This window comes from Alligator sinensis, unplaced genomic scaffold, assembly GCF_000455745.1.
Source record: "Alligator sinensis unplaced genomic scaffold, ASM45574v1 scaffold219_1, whole genome shotgun sequence".
Classification (NCBI taxonomy): Eukaryota; Metazoa; Chordata; order Crocodylia; family Alligatoridae; genus Alligator; species Alligator sinensis.
The window spans coordinates 3,107,249-3,126,110 of NW_005841866.1; the positions used below are offsets into that span (position 1 = coordinate 3,107,249).

Here is an 18,862-nt window from a genome sequence, read left to right on the forward strand (position 1 = left end):
GCGGTGGTAGCTGCTCGCAGCCCGCACACGTCTGTCCAGAGCGGGCACTGGCAGCCCCAGGCAGACTGCGAACAGTTGCAATGTGGGACACTGGTCACGGGGCGGGCGAGGGGCCACTTTTCCACACCCCACCCCACGCTCAGCTTTTCATAGTTTCATAGTAGCTAGGGTCAGGAGGGACCTGAACAGATCATCTAGCCTGACCCCCTGCCACAGGCAGGAATGAATGCTGGGTTCACAAGACACCAGACAAAAGATCGTCCACCCTCCTCTTGAATTTGCCCAAGGTAGGGGCGAGGACCACCTCCCTGGGAAGTTGGTTCCAGATTTTGGCCACCCTAACTGTAAAATATTGCCTTCTGATCTCCAACCTAAACCTATTCTCCATCAGCTTATTACCATTGTTCCTTGTCACCCCAGGTGGTGCTGGGGAGAAAAGGGCTCTGCCTATTTGCTGTTGATCTCCCCTGATGAGCTTGTAGGCAGCCACCAGGTCCCCCCACTCAGCCTCCTCTTGCTGAGGCTGAACAGGTTCAGGTCCTTCAGTCTCTCCTCATAGGGCCTGTCCTGCTGCCCTCTCACCAAGCGGGTGGCCATCCTCTGAACCCTCTCCAGGCTGGCCACATCCCTTTTGAAGTGCGGTGCCCAGTACTCCAACTGCAGCCTGACCAAAGTCGCATAGAGAGCAAGTATCACCTCTCTGGACCGGCCTGAGATGCACTGTGGATTCCTTCTCCCAAGGTGCAGCACCCTGCATTTGTCTACGTTGAACCCTAGCCTATTCTCATCTGCCCACTTTTGTAGTCTGTCCAAATCTAGTTGCAGCCTCTCTCTCCCTTCAAGTGTGTCCACCTCCCCCCACATCTTAGTGTCATCAGCAAATTTGGACAGTGTGCTTTCCACCCCCTTGTCCAAGTCGCTGACGAAGATGTTAAACAGTGCGGGTCCGAGGACCGAGCCCTGGGGTACCCCGCTGCTCACATCTCACCAGGTTGAGTACAACCCATCCACCGCTACTCTCTGGGTGCGCCCCATCAGCCAATTTTTTACCCATCCAACTTTTCCCCAGGCCACTTTTCTCCGAGTTCCTTCCCTGCCCGGGGTCCTCCCCTGCCCTTCTCCCCCCACCTTCCCCCTTACCTGTAGTTCCAGTGTGGGGCAGCCACGTGGTCCCAGGCCAGAAGCCCTGGCTGGGGCTTCCGTAAGGGAGGGTGGGGCTGGGCAGGCCCTGCTGTTGTGGGAGCCCACCGGGCTTCCCCTGGGTCTAACTGCCCTTGGTTCCTGTCATTTTTTACAGGAACCAAGGGCAGATAGATATTTATTTTCTAATTTTTTTAGGGGTGCTGTGGGCTGGATAGAATGGCCTCCCACCCCTGATCTATAGCATGCCTGGGGGTATTTCATAGGCACCAAAAAATCAGTTTAAAAAAGTACAAATTCAAATCAAGCCTATGCTTTTAAATATAAAATTTGATTTTTTGCACAAAAGCAGGAAAAACTCAAGACAATTAAGTTTTATTCTTTAATAAGTAAAAAAACCAACAAAACAAAGGGAGTTTGTAGCAATATTTTCTTTCTGCCAGGAACAGAAAATAGTTATCTCCAACATCCAGCCTACTTTAGCAACATTTGAGTGGGGTAAAAAATATCCTCCAGACTTCTAGCTTTTATTTTTAATTAATAACCACTGCAAAAGATTGCACTGAAACTTGCTACTTACATGGGACCTACAATGCTGCTATACTGATAAGTTTATTGGTAACAGAGAAAAGATCCTGTACTTATGTCATTGTTAGAATATACATATATAAAAAGAAAGGATACGGAATTTTTAAAGCGCATATCAGTAAAATATAAAGGTTTATAGAATTTAATTGTAATATTCCCCGTTAGATACTAATTTATGTATTTCACATACCTATAAATAAGATCTTAAAACTGATGCGTCTTCTTATTGCTAACATCTAGCAGCAGTGTCTTATTTTAAAATAAGTATAATAGCAACAGAAGTAAAAAGTTTCTAATTTCAACTGTATGTGTTCAAAGACATGATTTTATCCAAATAATCACACAGATCTTTGATATTTTAAAAAGTCAGAAAATACAAAGAGATGCAGAGGTCATATCAAGCTAATATTGCATCACTGTAGAGCGACACCACACAAGCATTGTGAACTTTACTTCTGTTCACAGGAGCTGATTTTAAAACATTGTAGATAGCTTTGTTTTTTAACATATGCCAAATATACAACCATGGACTTTCAAGAAAAATAAATAAGTGTGATTGTAGTCTGATGGACTATGTATAAGACTAGCAGTGAGAAAGTTTTAAATTCTAATTCTAATATAATTCTAGAAGATGCAACATTTCTAGATCTCACTTATCTCTGTATCACAGGAAGAAGAGGATGAGTTAGTAATACTCACCCATCTTATAAGGTTTGTGCAAAGTTTTATTAGTTTCCTTTGTACATTACGCTGAAAGTATAAAAGCCTGCTATAAATGTTGATTATTTATTTTATTACTTCAGTATTTTTTTCTGTGGAGTCTTGCAAATAACCTTGAATATATCATGCAGAAGAAAACACATGAAGAGTTCAAAAATATTCTTTTAATATTTTTATTTAATTCCTCCTTTGAATTAAAACTCTGATTGGAATATTTTGAGTGTCTTAGAAAATCCTTGCTCCCAACACTGAAATCTACAGCCAGTTTATAGAAGACTGAGATTTGTCTAGTGCAGCGTTTCTCAACCTGTGGGTTGTGACCCAAAAGTGGGTCACAAAAAAAAAAAAATGAATGATTGTGAACAAACTTTAAAAATGGATTCTCCTTTAAAAGGAGTACAACGTGGCAAAGTGTTGCTTTTCCCTTGCAGCCTGGCAGATTTCCAGCCTGCAAGGGGCTGGTTGGGGCCCCCCACGCCTGACACACTGGGGCTGGAGCAGTGAGCAGCAGGTCAGGAGTGAGGGGCACTGGGTCGGGACTGGCCATTGATGTTTACAAATGGGTCCTGGTACAAAAAAGGTTGAGAACCACTGGTCTAGTGTGCTTAAACTTTAGTATGCAAAATAATGTTCCTACTTACGTTTCTGTGTCTGAAACTAACGATTCATTATTACACACATCATTGAAGGTATGAAGTTGATTCTATAGTTAGAAAAAAGGAAGAAAGTATAATTTAACTTTAATGTTATTTTGCATGGTAATGTGTCTACGTAAAAAAATGTCAGCAATGAAAAGAAATACATAAGGAAGCAAACACTTTGGACAGATCATTTAGCTATGAAAAATTATACCAAACAGATGTGCTCAGAACATCATTTTCTTAAATAATAATTTTCATAATATAATCCAAAATCCTCTTTTTGAAAAATTTTATCCAAGAATTAAAAATTTCTGATTAAAACAACAAAATAACACAAGCAAAAATGCTAACTATTAAGTAGCAGGTATCAAATTAATGTACTTGTTTAACCAAAAATATCTTCTGAAACCTTACTTTCACTATACCAGTTTTATGTTGAATGTGCTCCACCCACTTCAAACTTAAGGCCAAGTATCTAACAAATATGTTTGTATTGGCAAGTAAATATTTATGGGCAATTAAATTAAAATCATGCAAATGGGCATCTTAGCACCAATCAACTCCATTATCACAGCTCTGATTTACCTAGTGACTTTATAGCAGTCATGAAGGAACTATTTTTTCCCCCAACTTACTACTTGTATAACCATTATAACGTCATGGGTATATATATTTTTCTGTGCAGCCTTCAAAATTATTCCAAATTACCTTGACTATATTATGCAGAAGATGACATATGAACAGTTCAAAAATATTATTTTAATATTTTGATTTGATTCCTCCATTGAATTAAAACTCTGATTGGAATAGTTCAATTATACATGCAAAGTGTTCATAAGAGGTCTCTGAATTTTTTAATATATAGCTTCACAGAAAAAAGTTAAGAAATATCCTATTATATCTATCAATCCAACTTTACAATAAGACATCTTCAATAGTAAAAGAATTTCCACAGCAAAATGCTCAGTGATTATATAAAGCTGAAATCTCATTCAGCTTATCGAGGGCTTTGAACGCAGACTCCAAAATTAAAATGGGTGATTATTTTTTCAACGCTAACCATTCTTTTGCTATATAACAAAACAGAAATCCTACAGATGAGTTCGAATTCTTCTTCTCAAAACCACAAGTTACCCTCAAAAATATTGCCAGAAGAATCTCATAACCTAAATGGTTCATCTTCTCGACAGAATTAACTAAAACTGATTCAATTAATATAGGCCAGAACACTGGCAGGGGGAGGGGGGGAAGGAAGGGACTAATATTTATCCAAAGAGCAATACTCATGTGCAAGAGAACTAGAATGAAAGGCTATGATTTGTATCAGGATAGTGCGGGAGGGTTCAGGACACTGAGTTGAGAATGGAGAAGAGGATGGGGCTGAATTAAAGTTATAACTTAAAGCGTAACTCAGTTTCACAAATATACCCTACTGAAATTCAGAATTCTAGCACCCAGGTTTTGTAGCCAAAAATATGCTAACCTTAGTTGTGCATTCAAGATCCCAAGTATATAAATTGCCCTAATCTTTTAGGATAATTTATTTACACAGGTCCATTCAGCAGAGGTACGGTACTTCAAAAGGACAAGGAATCTCATGCTTTCCCACTCAATCATTTGACAGAGATTCTGATCAATTTCTGTGCTATAATGCTATTAACTACTTCATGTATCTTTTTTAGTCGTTGGCCTCTGGCAGACATTACACTTAAGATGCGATCAGCCTGTTAATCACATTTTAAATAGCAACCCAGCCACACATTCAGACAATTAATGGCACAACAAAATGAGAAACAAGCCACAAAAAATATTCCAGAAAATGTGTGTAATATTTTTGTCCCTGGTTTCCATCATGCCTTAAATTGACCATGGAGCAGGGTTCCCAGCATGCAGTGGGGCTTGCTTGACAGATCCCCATGTTGGCAGGTGGACAGCCATGTCATCTAGCCCTGCATGGTGCTGGACCCAACTGATTTTACAGTGCTGAGTAGAGGCAAAGTCATCAGCTGGGCCAGGGGTGCCAGGTTGCAGGGATCCATAGGGCTCCCCAAGACCAAGCAGGTTGACTGTATTGCCGCGGGGAGTTGCATTTTGTCCTATGGAGCTGCAGAGCAAGGCACTTGACATTCTGGCTACGGGAACCCTGAGGAGAGGTTTGACTTTCCCAGGGTCCCTGTCCATTGGGACTTCTAAAAACCATGAGCACAACTGAGCTGCACACAAGGTTTTTTGACCTCCCAAGGCTGGGGGTTCTGGGACTACACAGGTGCCTCAAACTGGCTCCAATATAGTCCTGGGGATGGGACTGACAATCAGCTGACTGCCAATCCTAGCCAGGAGGACTGCACTGGAGTCTCAAACCAGCTCGTGTGGTCCCAGGGTAATTAGCTGATTGTCAGCCCCAGCTCCAACTCTCTTGAATGTGTTCATTGAAATGTGTTCAAAACTAATTTAACGTAGTTTTCAAGAACAACAAAGGACAAGAATAATGAACTCAAAAAATTAGATATGATTTCCCCAACAAAACAGTTACATTTAAATATTAAAATGTCATTGTCTTGTAACTCAAGTGACAGAGCCAATCTCCGTCACTCTTTACAAAAGACTCATTTCTAGGCTGGATAATTTTCAGACAAAGTGTCTTCTTTAATGACCTGAAATTCAAAGTGCAGCTTAAAATAACTGGTCCTTGTCATCCTAATTACCGAGTTATTAATAGTCATATTCATAATTAAGCAAGTTCAGGAATGATGCAAAAAAAAAACAAAAAAAAAAAAAACCAACAACCCAAAAAACTTAATGACAAAGATTTTGTTTCCATGATACACTGGATCTTGGTGTCTGAAAAACAAGAAATCAATAAAGAAATTAACTGAAACATTACTGATGTTTCTGTAAAATTTCAGATAGAAAAATCACCTCAAGGCATATTCTGAAGTAGAAAAAAAATTAAATGGTATCAGGCTGGTTTTAATGTTATAAATGATAAATTTAGTTGCAGAAATCCAAATTTCCCCTAGAAAACACTGATACAAAGAAACCATGACCAACATGTTTAAATATAAAAAAAGCCACAAATTCTTCTTCTTTTTACCATGAATACAATATAAAAACCTTATTAAAATTCCTGATCAAGGAAAAGGCAAAAAACTGGGAGAAAACTATTGGAAATTACAGACCAAAAGATTCTCCATTGGACTGATTTATAGCGATCTAAAACAATTATTTTTTCTTAATACAAAAGAAAAAAGTAATGTCAAAACCACAAAGAAACTTGGTAACCTTTAAACAGCACAAACTTCCAAACAATAATTTGAGGCTGCTGACTTATTCCTATATATTAGGGCAGTGATTCTTAAGAGTGTGCTGGGACACTGTGGGATGCTGCAAGATCTTTTGAAGGGTGCTAAAAGGTAACAGGAGATAAGTAGATGTGAAGAGATAAGTACAAGCTCAGATTCCTCCCTGCCTGGCCACTGCCCCTCCTCCCAGCAATGTAAGAAGGGAAGCACTGTAGCACTGTAATAGAGAGATAAGTTTTTGAAACGGAGTGTTGCTTACTTCACAAAAGTTACAAAGGGATACCCTGAAGTCAAACGAGAGGTGCTTCAAGTCTAAAAAGGTTGAGAACCACTGCCTTAAGGAGCAGGCAAAAGCTCTGGATTCTTGATGGACATAAGCAAAGCATAGATTAGGTTGTAGGAAAAAAAAAAGACCTTAATGGCAAAAAAATATGACTTTTTAAAATCAGCTAGTAATGTCTTGTTGAGACAGTAGAAATTTTGACCACAAGGGCCGTCCAGATCAGCACAACCATGCAGTATGTGGCACAGCAGACATGTCTGCGACACCACATACCGCACACATTCAGCTGTTCTCCATACCGCAAGGTAGCAGCACTGGGGTGGGGAGAGGATGGGGTGGGGCTGTTGACTCCTGGATATCCAGAGGTCAAAATATCTCACACAAAAAACCGCAAAGTGGCGCATATGGTGGCAGTGCACACCATTCAAAACCGGAGCCTGGCCAGTCAGAGTCGTGCTCTGGCTGTCGGCCAGGCTCCAAGCAGCAGGATCATCGCTGCTGCAGCCCCAGAAGGCCCCCAGGGCCCTAGGTACATCTGCTGGAGCCAGCCCAGTGCTGGTCCCAGCCTCCTCTACCCCACACAGGGTAACCTGCCGTATGCCAGAAGGCACGTGGCACAGGCATTCCCTAGGGACAACTAGCAACAGCACAAAGTGTCCCGCTGCTAGTTGTCTCCAAGGAACGAAATGTCCATGCTTGTGTGGATGGAACTAAGAAGGATATGCAAAGATCCATCTTTCAAAGCTTCACACTCTTTAATGTTGAATATCTTGTAAAATAGCATTGACTTGTGATATTTCAAGGATGGAATTTCCATGTACTTTTTAATACCAATCTTTAAATGAAAAAGACTTTAGAAAATCTCAAATTGCATTAACTACTTAGTTTAAAGAGTAGACTTCCAAAAGAGTAGACTTTGGAGAGTGGACTAGGATATTATGGTCAAAGTAAAACACTCAGAAAAGGAAACGATTTTTCAGTCATATGCATCCTTTTCAAATGTTTAGGCAGAATACAGAAATGGAGCTGAATATGTACTGGATACGAAAGTAAAACTAAGAGTTTGAGAAACATGGGACTTCATAGGAATAGATTTTGATATCAAGCTGAATATGTCAAATTGAAAATATGAACGGAGAAAGAAAACTAGATACTGGTCACCTGATTTTATCTGAAAAGACACAGGTATGTGGAAACAAAAAGAACTGACAGACAAAGCTTCATTCCTCTCAATCTTGAGAGTCTTTTTTGCAAGGAAGCAGAAAGATTCTAAATACCAAGCACCAAGACTTCTGTAAATTTGCTGTTCAGATCTGTATCCCAGTGTATCTGCCAATAATCGAAGTAACTTTTGCTTGAACCTGACAATTAAAAGTGAATACCCCAGCCAAGACATACAAATTAAATACAATAAATGTTACTGGAATATGAAAATGTATGGGTAAAAAAAAAGAGAGGGGTCTCTTCCAAAAGGAAGCACTATAAAATAAAAAACCAGCCAACCAAAAAAAGCAACAGGCGAACTTTCTGCAAATGAATTCCTATGCTTGGTCTGTCTAGAATTAAAAAAGACTATTAAATAGATTGACAGTTTTGGAGCAGATAGAGCTTATTCACAAACGAAAACTACAGAAGTGGATACAAAGAGGTTTGACTCATTCTGAAGGATCAACTATTTACCTTAAACTATAAACCATATGATTTTGCTTTATATAATGCTTGTGTAATTTTATTAAAAACCTGCTTTTTCACTAAGTCACTATTTCAGCTATTATGCCACAACTGGACTAAGTTATGAATACTTTACACATACATTTTATACTGACTAAAATTTGCAAATACTAAATGCATAACCTGAGGCACTCTTATTTTGAGATGGCAATTTTTTTTTTTAATGTTAAAGCAAAGGAAAAAGATGACAGAATACACAAAATAAAGGAAGTACTTACAGACCATATCTTAAGCAGCTATGAAACATTTCTTGCTGTAACTCATGACCTATCAAATTAATTTGGAGCTTGACCGTTTTAAGATCAAGTGACCTCTCTTCTCTATTTTTCCCCCACCGTTTGAACAGTTAATTTATAAGGGAACCCAGTTTTTCCCCCTAACTAAATCATACCTAAAATAATACCTCAGATATTAAGAGATAAATATAACAGTATATATTTATGGATACATAACAGACTATATACCACTTAATTTAAACAAAAATCTGATTTATCCTTCCACAGATGTGAAGATGTATTAAGTCTTCTGAACATTGCTCAGTGAAATTTTCAGAGCCCTTTCTCACCAAATGTTTATTAAATGCAACCAAATATTTTAAAAAACAAATATTAAATATATTAAAATGCTGTCAATTAATTTATTCCATAAGTTTAGTTTCTCCACAGTTTGTTTTTAAATTTCCAACTGGATAAATAAAATTATATTAAAAAGTAACCCTATGATCACATAAATGTAAAGCTGAATTGACAACATCCTAAGTCCTGCAGACTGTTATCATTAAAGCAACACTAACTGACTATGGTTGTTTAACAGAGTTTGTACTTTATATAGTGCATAACCTCTACTATAAATTAACCACATTCCTTGCTTAAGGAAGACTTTAATAATCCAATTTAAAATATGTGCTGTTTGGTTCAAAATCACCATTCTTACATTATTTTTCAAGTACCTCTAAATATTAATTATAATACTGAAAATGTGGATATATAATAAGAACTAAAATAAGATTTAAATGGTCTAGTATCAATAGCAAATGAAGCTCTAACGCTGTTTAACCAATGTGTGTGGGCAGCACCATATCATACCCAGAAAACACATTCATAAGTTTTAAGTGGAATATACTCATTTAACATGATTCTGTAGCAGAGTTTGGCCCACCCATGTTAGCTGATGAAACTGTGCATAGTTAAATACCAAGCTAAATGTGGCTGCAAGACCTACAGAGGTGGACCAGAGCTTCAAAGTAGCAATCAACTTGATTGAGCTTGCGTTATCCATTGTCTTTTCACTATACATGAATGTATAAATTACCACCAGTTAAAAAATTATAAATAGTCACCACTGACTTTTCTACAAGCACCAGCATCCTAAAGTACTGGATGTGCAGGAAATATGAACAGAGGCAAGATATGGAAAGTACTCCCATTTGTGCAATATTCATAGAAACCTTCTGTCAAAAAACTAGGTTTATATTAGATTTTGTTTTGTTTTAAACTGTCTAAGGTGCAGGACAGACTGTTGAAAATAACTACAGGTTTCCGTCGCTTTATGTGGGTTCTGTATGTGCAAATTTGCTCTTACGCGATGACCCTTTTTATACCAAAAATTTGTTATATGTGAGGTAAATTCACTCTTATGCGATTGGTGTGGTGGAAACCCGCAGTCAGCTGCTTTGTGTGGTGCGTTGTGGGACTGACACACACCGCAACGTAGTTTCCTGTGTGGATCTGCGCTCATTGTCTGCAACACATGTTCTGTTGTTGCCATCCCCATTATGATTTACCACCGCCCTGTGCTTGTGTGTACTGCCTGCTGTTGCTGAGTACCAAAATTGTCTTGTAAAAGTGATAGAAATGAACCTGGGGATCAGTACAGTTGAGGTCTTGGAACATATCCCTATTTGTTACATTGTAAAGTGGGCTCCCTTTATGCAAATTCAAATTGTGCACCATTTTCCAGGAACACATGTACAGCATAAAGTGAGGGAAAGCTGTAATCCAAATAGTATGTACAGATGTCTTTAAAGTTCAGTTAATCCAAAGAGTTAAAAATCAGGGCGGGGGGATTTGATATGTTATCAAGTGGACATGTTATTTAAACAACCTTATTCTGACCCCTCACAATATATATTATACTAGTGAATTGGCTGTCAAGAATGACTGGGGGAGGGGGGCAGGGGGGAAGGGAGGGAGCTTGCTAACCCTAACCCCTCCCCCCCACCTCACCATCACCGCCTCCCAGGAGCGGGGAGGGGAAGGGGGCAGCTTGCTTCTCTGTTCCCCCTCGCCAGCACCCCACACTGCCACCACTGCCTCCAAGGAGCAGGGCCCCCGCTCCATCCCCTCTGTCCCTGCTGCTATGGTGGCACTCCACCACACTGCCGCTGCCTCCTGTCTGTAAGGCTCTTGGTGTACTCTGATTGGTTGTTTCAGTAACCAATCAGAGTACTCCAAGAGCGTTACGGATGGACAGACAGACTAAGCCCTTTATTATATTAGAAAAAAAGGTCAGATGCACTGTAATTAAACTACCATCTCCCCCCCCCCTTTATCACTATTTCCTAACTGAACCTTTATTGTAGCAGGAACTATATTCTTACCAAAACTGAGGATACATGGGAAATTAGTATGCGGAACAGAACTGATAAAGAACAAGAAAACAGTATAACAGCAAACTGGGTTTCCACTGCAGAAAACACTGTAGTAACATCTAGTAACATTTTCTTGCCAAGAGTTTGATTTTCTCCAAATAAGAGCATACTACAAACAACAGACATATCAGAACCATAAGTGGCAAGCAGATTATTAATATGCTGTGAAGAAGATACTATGCTTCAGATTGGTTTGAACAGCATTTTCCAAGAAAGTCTTTTTCAGATGAAAATGAATGTATTGACACCACATGCTCCAGTTGTTGGAATGACAGGTCTATGAAGTAGTTTATCAAACAAGGCTCTTTGTATGTGTGAGACCAGTTTCACAAGAATTAAATGAAATGTCTTACTTGCAAGTGGTAGTTTTTAATATTTTCTGGAAATACAGATTTAAAAGTGCTATCCAAAGTCATTAGCATTTACTATATGACATTTTTGGAGGCCATATATTATTACTTTAATTTCTACTTTTTTAGAATGCAAAACTTTTAACCTTTCTTCCAAGTACTGGTATTAAGCAATTTAATCTGTTTAACTCAGATACATATTGAATGCCATAAGAATGCTCTCTTTCTGAGCAAGTGGACCGCTCTGTACAAGATGATTACAATAAAGAGGAATATATTTATAGTGAACTCAGATATTGGAAAACTTAAAAAAAATAGACCAATGGGCTTTATAAACTACAAATACAGCCATAGAGAAGGAGCTACAGGGAAGGACACAAATATGACTGTTACAGTTCCATTTTGTAAAGTAAAAGGATCAATGAGAGTGTTAGGGTCAAATATATTGCAAAATAAAGCCATACCTTAATGATCTCTCTGAACACATTTTATTATAGTTTAGAGGAAACCTGATAAGCATACAACTAACAAATTACAATTAACATTTTAATCCATCTGCTTATTTCTCTTCTGCAACTGTTTGTAAGAAGGTTATCCTGTCTTTTTGTTACTATTTGAAGAAAAATAATAATGTGTAAATGAAAAGAAGGATTATTTTTTCCTAAAAAGAGAGTTTTAGATTTAAAAAAATTCTTACTGTTATTTGGCTCAGTCCAGCCAACCTCATTGTTAGAGTTGGAGACATAAAGTATTTAAATGCAAGATCAAGACTTTCTTTATCAAAACATAAGGCTGTATCCAACGGCTCTTTAACTGTGCTCCACATTAAATCTGCCATGTTCCGGGCTGCACTTTGCCGCAACTCCTGGTCTGACAGTTTACATAAATACCTAAAATAAAAAAGTGACAAAATTTAAATAGAATATGGTCAAATATTCTTTCAGCTAGACCACCAACTTTATTAATTCAAATATATATTTCTCTATTGTAACAATATGAAGCCTAAAAATGCTTTATAATTAATATAACATAGTGATTATAGGCAATCTATAACTTAGTATAAATACATAAAAATAAGAGGAAAAAGAGAACCGTAATTTTGATTACATTAATAAAGTATTATTATGAATGTAAATCTCTAACTTTCTTTGAATATCTCCACAAGAGCTTGTCCCAAAAGCAATGTAGGACTCTTAAGTAATACACCTGGAAAGCCCAACCTTGACCTGGGGTTTGTAGAAGCTCTCTCTCTCTCCCCCCAATAAGTGCATCATGCCAGTTTGCTCATTCCATACAAGCCTGGAGGTATCTGGTTGTACTCAGCAATTAAAATATATGATAAATAGGCTCCTGGGGTATCCAGGAGTCCTACAGGTTCGATGATGCAACTCTATAACAGTGACATCCATGTTCTAATCTCAACCTGGTCTTCTCCAAGGGCACTTTGACACGTGCTCCAAAAGGGGAGGGGGCGGGGAAGAAAGGGAGGGTACTTTAATCAGAGCAGCTCCATGTTGATACAAAAGACACAGGAGGCTGCTGGAGCACAGCAATCGTCACACTCCAGCAGATTCAATTGAGTCTGTTCTGACACGCTGGAATTCCAGCGCGTCAGAGCAGCCTTGGCGCTTACATATAAGCATCCCATGTAACTATGTCTCCATCTGTAGTCTCAACTATACCAGATAAAACCATGTTTATGCAATTAAGTTTTGACCTAGTTACAGCAAATGTACCACATCCACATGGAAGCATTTTTCCCAGCACAGCTGTACATCAACTGCGTTTGCTCAGTCACACCTTCCATGTTATATCAGTGTGAATTCAATTCAGTTTAGAATGTATCTGTTCAGTAATCTTCTGCAGCAGCAAAGGCAATCTGGATTTTTTCAAGATGAACCACTATTACCAAGGATTATTGGAAATCTTACATGGAAACCAAAATTTATGAAGAATTTAAAACTAGCTTACTATTTCCTGATAATTTAGGTAAAAACACCAAGGTATACCTAGTGCAGAAGTCAGAAAATGTAAAAAAACCATGTCGTGCACTGAGATGTTCAACAGAGAACTTAGTCCTGCTTTCTTACAGCAAGAAACTGCTAGATCTAGTCAAAGCAAGGTTATGAACAGATGTCTAATTTGACCTGGGACTGACTGTGCCAGGACTTGACCCAGTTCAAAACAGGAGCAGCACAATTATTTACACATTGCCCTTCTAAGCTGCATTGCTGTTCCAACACCAGAAGGTGTTCAGTGAGAGTTTACAACCTGACCAGCTTGTCCCTGAAAGGAACTGCAATAACTGTACAGATGTACAACAGGATGCTCTAGGAAAAAGTGTTACTACATATTATCAGCCATACAGAGGACTTGAAGTAGGACAGTAGGTGTGTACATCTTAGATGTCATATATATCATGGCTTGAAGGGACATCAGAAGATCAAGTCCAGCCCCCTGCTCCAGGGGCAGGAAGTCAGCTAGGGTCAAAGGATCCCAGCAAGATAAGTGTCCAAACATATCTTAAAAGAGTCCAGAGCAGGTGCTTGCACCACCTCTAGGGGTATCTACTCCAGGTCTTGAGGTCTCAGACAGTAAAGTTTTTCCTTATGTCCAGCCTAAAACGGTCTTGGAAGAGTTTGTGACCATTGGGACCTTGTCATCCCCTGGGGCGCTCTGGTGAACAGATGTTCCCCCAGATCCTGATGCACACCCCTGATATACTTATAGGCTACCACCAGGTCACCCCCGAGCCTGTGCTCTTCCAGGCTGAAAAGTCCCATGGCTCTAAGGGTCTCTTCATAAGGCCTATTCTCCTGTCCTCTGATCATGTGTGTGGCTCTCCTCTGGACTCTCTCAAGCTTCTCCACATCCTTCTTGAATTCTGGAGCCCAGAATTGGATGCAGTACTCCAGCTACAGCCTCACCAAGGCCAAGTACAGCAGGAGCATGACATCCTGAGATTTACTTGAGAAGCATCTATGGATGTAAGCCAGAATTTTGTTTGCTTTATCAGCTGCAACATCACATTGGTGGCTCATGTTCATCTTGTGATCAATCATGACCCCCAAGTCTTTTTCGGCCGTGGTGCTAGCAAGCGTAGCACTGCTGAGCCTATAAGCATGCTGCAGGTTCCCTCCCCCCCACCATGTGGAGCACCTTGCATTTATCTGTATTGAATGTCATCAGGTTTATATCCACCCACTTTCTAAGCCCATCCAGGTCAGCCTGGATCACCAGCCTATCCTCTGGTGTGAACACTCTACCCCAAAGTTTAGTGTCATTGGTGAACTTGGCCAGTCCGCTTCTGATACCAGAAGATCTGTCTGATCCTGGGACAAAAGGCTTTCTTCCAGGACAAATGCAACATCTATTTACAGCCCAAAACAATCATGGCTAGTACTGGTCAGACTCATGCGGAGTATACTGATATAGTTACGAACTACAACTTGATCACCTGCCATCATGGTTCAGTGGCAGAATCCTTATCTGCCATGTGGAAGACCTGGGTTCAATTCTTGTATGTGCACAAACCTACAGCCATTGAGGCACCAAATATCCAGACCTGGTCTGGCTTTTGGATTCTGCCTAAACAAGAGGGATGCAAGGTTTGGGCAGCCTCCACTCCATACTCTTGGCTAGGCATGTATCAAAGGTCCTGGTGACCTCTCATGCCTACATCATGATCCAGAAGGATTGATGGTTACCTACTACTACATCTTAATCATATGGTACATGGACAAGATCAATGTTTGGAGGCAACCAAACTTGCCCCTAAACCAGAGGTACTCAACCTCTGGCCCATGGCACCATGTCATCCAACCCAAAAATTTGGCAACTGGGAGTTAATGCTACGGCTGCCCTGCTGCCAAATCTCTGGACCCACAGGGATCCCCAAGTCCTGCGTGCTGAATTCAGTGCCTGAACCCAGCAGGAGGGGGCAAAGCTGGTCCCCAGGGGCCAGAACGGGTACTGGACCCCCAGAACCCAATCCTGACATATGGGAGAGGGATGGGGTAGTGCCAAGTCCCCGGGATCCAGGCCTGGAGCAGAAGGGGGCGGGAGGAAGTGGTGCCAAGCACATTGCATGGGACAGGGAGGGGGCACTGCCAAGGCCTCAAGACCCAATCTGGCCTGCAGGTGGCCCCTGTGTCACTCACCTGGCCCACAGGGTCAAAAGCTTGAGCACCACTGCTCCAAGCAGTTCGAAAGTTGTAATGTTAATGGTATCCGCAACGTTATCAACATTAGTATTTAACTATTAGGCTCCAACATTACATTTTAAAATTTAAATCCATCTCTGGCTAAACTATATTCTAACTAGGCTAAGTCAGCCCATGCAAAAAAGTTAAATATCCATTCACTTGCCAATTAAGGTTGGATCTCACATGAAAACTGGACAGAAGCTGTAAATGGCCACAAGAGCAGCTACACCATGGTTAACTACATTTGTGCTCCAATCTTTTGCCTTCAGATAATGACTCTCAACATCGGCCAGACAAGAATGCACAAATACTGGCATGATTCACATTTGCTTTTACCTGGCCCTTGTTGTGTGAAAATGCCTGAAAGTAAACCTATTTTACTGCTTTACTGCACTGCCAAATCAGCACAAAGACTGGTGCAAATTGTGAGAAGGATCAGAAACATTTTTCTTTGATGTGACAAAGTTAAAAACTTTGGTTAGGCAAGAGAAGAGCTCATATATGGTCCAAAGAACCAACTGTGTAATGCTGGAAACAGAAGGCCTCCATGTACACAAGTCTGGAAAACAGACAAGGATCAGGAAACTGAAGCTCCTCTGTTACCATTTACTAACAGAAGAAAAAATGAAAGGACTTATTTTTTGTGCTTTTTTCTAGTGTAAGTTCAGCAGCAAACAGGCTCTTTAGATACTTGGCTCTTTCATCCTGAGACATGAGATAAGTTGCCTGTGCTACAAAATGCAACTATTGGAATACAATTATCAGCAATGTAAGATGACCACAATTTGTTCCTAACTATTCTTACTGTGTCCGACTCTGGACCCATTAACAAGCCTGCTGTCACTCAGTCAAACTTCACATTGAAGGTCAGGTTTTATTTGTTTTGTGGGGAATTAAAAACATTCAGAACCATTAAAATTATTTGCATGAAGGTTTAGTGTGCTTGTTTATGTATGACAACAGATAGCAATAGACGCACCTATATACAAGTACAAAGAGAAGGCCAGTACTGTGATTCTTCTGGATATCAGGCCCTTCTTTAAGATCTTGTACACACTAGAAAGATTTGCCATTTTAACCATGCTGGTTTGTTAGAGGTGGCAAAACTGTCTAGCTTGGATGCAGTGGTTCCAGCATAAAACATTTTACCTCTAAAATGTGTAGGTAAAGGCACAATGGGATGTAATGTACAATCACCACAACTGCACCTCCTGCCATGCCATACATGCATGGCAGGAGACACAATTGGGAGATCACACATTAGATCTCATCACGTCTTATTGCTGGTGCAATGGGAACCCAATCCCAGGCTCCCCTGTACCAGCAAAAAAGCAAGCTCCTGCAGCTGGGAGCCCCCTCAGCTGATGGGTTCTCAGCCATGGGGACACCCCTATCACCACAACTGCCCCTCCTGCCATGCCATACATGCATGGCAGGAGACACAATTGGGAGATCACACATTAGATCTCATCACGTCTTATTGCTGGTGCAATGGGAACCCAATCCCAGGCTCCCCTGTACCAGCAAAAAAGCAAGCTCCTGCAGCTGGGAGCCCCCTCAGCTGATGGGTTCTCAGCCATGGGGACACCCCACACAGCCCTGCAGCTGAAAGACAGACTATCGCAATTTCCCAAGCCCAGGTGTGAGAAACCCCCAGGGCTGTGAGATCACTTCTGTTGCCATGTCCCAGCACCAGGGGTATGTGAAGCCCCCTGGGCTGGGAGATGCAGCTGCCACAATCTCCCAGCCTTAAGGGTGTGTGAAACCTCCGGGAATGGGAGATTGCAACAGCTGTGATCTCCTAGCTTCAGGAGACTCATGCACCCCTGAGGCTGAGAGATTGCAGCCACAGCCAGTGGCTCCCGGGACCCAGCACCAGGATGCACACTGCGGAAACCCAACTGAGAGACTCCCAGCCCCAGCTCAGCATAGTGCACCCCTGGCTGGGAGCCCCTTCAGCTGATGGGGTTCCCACCCGCAAGGGAGTTCCTGGTACAAGTGTAAATTAAAGCTCAATAGCAACTAGCTATAAAGTTAGTACACATATTCAAGGTCTAACTTCATAGCTGCTTGGGGCTTTTTATGCAGTGACAGATATTTTGCACATGTAGCTGGTCAAGGTAATTGTGCAATTAACCAGTTAATTGTGCAATACCTGTAACCTGTAAAGGGGGCCTTGCTGATACAACTTAGGCAAGGTCTGTACTTGGAAGATTTTGCTCATATAGTTAACATCAATATATTAGACCATGTCTACAAAATTATATTGGAAAGACTTATTTCAGCAAGAGCACATTTATGGTGCCTAAGGAATAAAAGCTATATAGGAAAATGGAGTTTTTTGCAGTTATGGCAACAAACCTTTTCTAGTTTTGACCTGGCCCCAGTGACGATAAAGCAACTATCACACAAAAATCAAAGCTTACTGCATAGCAAACCAACAAAGCTTTGCCAGGAGACGTTTAGAATACAGACCTGCCCTGGCCTTATTTCTTTCTCTTCCCCAACTGAAGACACCTTTATACCAGTGCACTGGATTCACATTTATGGCTTATACATGTCAGGGCTTATAACTACATTGATAAAAAATACTAACATGTCATAACCAAAAGAGTTATAATATGTATAACCCCCTTAGAGTAGAGCAGCCCTGAACTTGCTGCTTGCCTTGAAGCTATGAAATGACATTTCTGGGATTTTATGGCTTGCAAGTGCAAGAAGGCTCCTGTCTAGATCAGAGGGCTGGACAAAATACATGAAAATGCAGTTAACAGTTCCTGTTTATACCAACTCCTACCCACATATATATGTGAAGGACTCAATTTATTTGGCTAATTAGCTTTACAGTGATGGCCAAGTATAGAAAGTGCTTGTTACACAATTACAAATATACAGTAAAAGTTCGGTTCTTTATTTCCCTGAAGAGATGAGGGTTTAGAAACTAGCTGGTGGATACACAGGCACAGCAAACAGCTGCACGGGACTGCTGGGCTGTTCCAGCTGTTTGTTAGAGCTTTTATTTCAAAGGGCACCTCTTCTCCAATCAGCTGCTTAGGACCCCGAATGAGCTCCAGCTGAGTAGAGAAGCAATATCGTATCAAATAAAAGCCATAGCCATCAACTGAGCAGCACACCCTTAATTTGGCAACCAGCTGCAAATTAAATGGATAACAAACCATTTGAATATTAAAAAAATCCAAGTTCTACTGTATTACCCAGGTCTTAAATCACTGAATATAGTTCTCAGCAGTC

At 40.6% G+C, this 18,862-nt stretch overlaps 1 protein-coding gene across 1 annotated transcript in view; it reads right to left on the minus strand.

The window, feature by feature from the left end:
* Positions 1-18,862, minus strand: part of USP34 (ubiquitin specific peptidase 34) — a 210,217-nt gene that overhangs the window by 168,316 nt on the left and 23,039 nt on the right. The window contains 2 exon segments of the mRNA XM_006016759.2: positions 3,090-3,151; positions 12,103-12,295. Coding sequence (XP_006016821.1) covers positions 3,090-3,151; positions 12,103-12,295 — 255 coding nt within the window.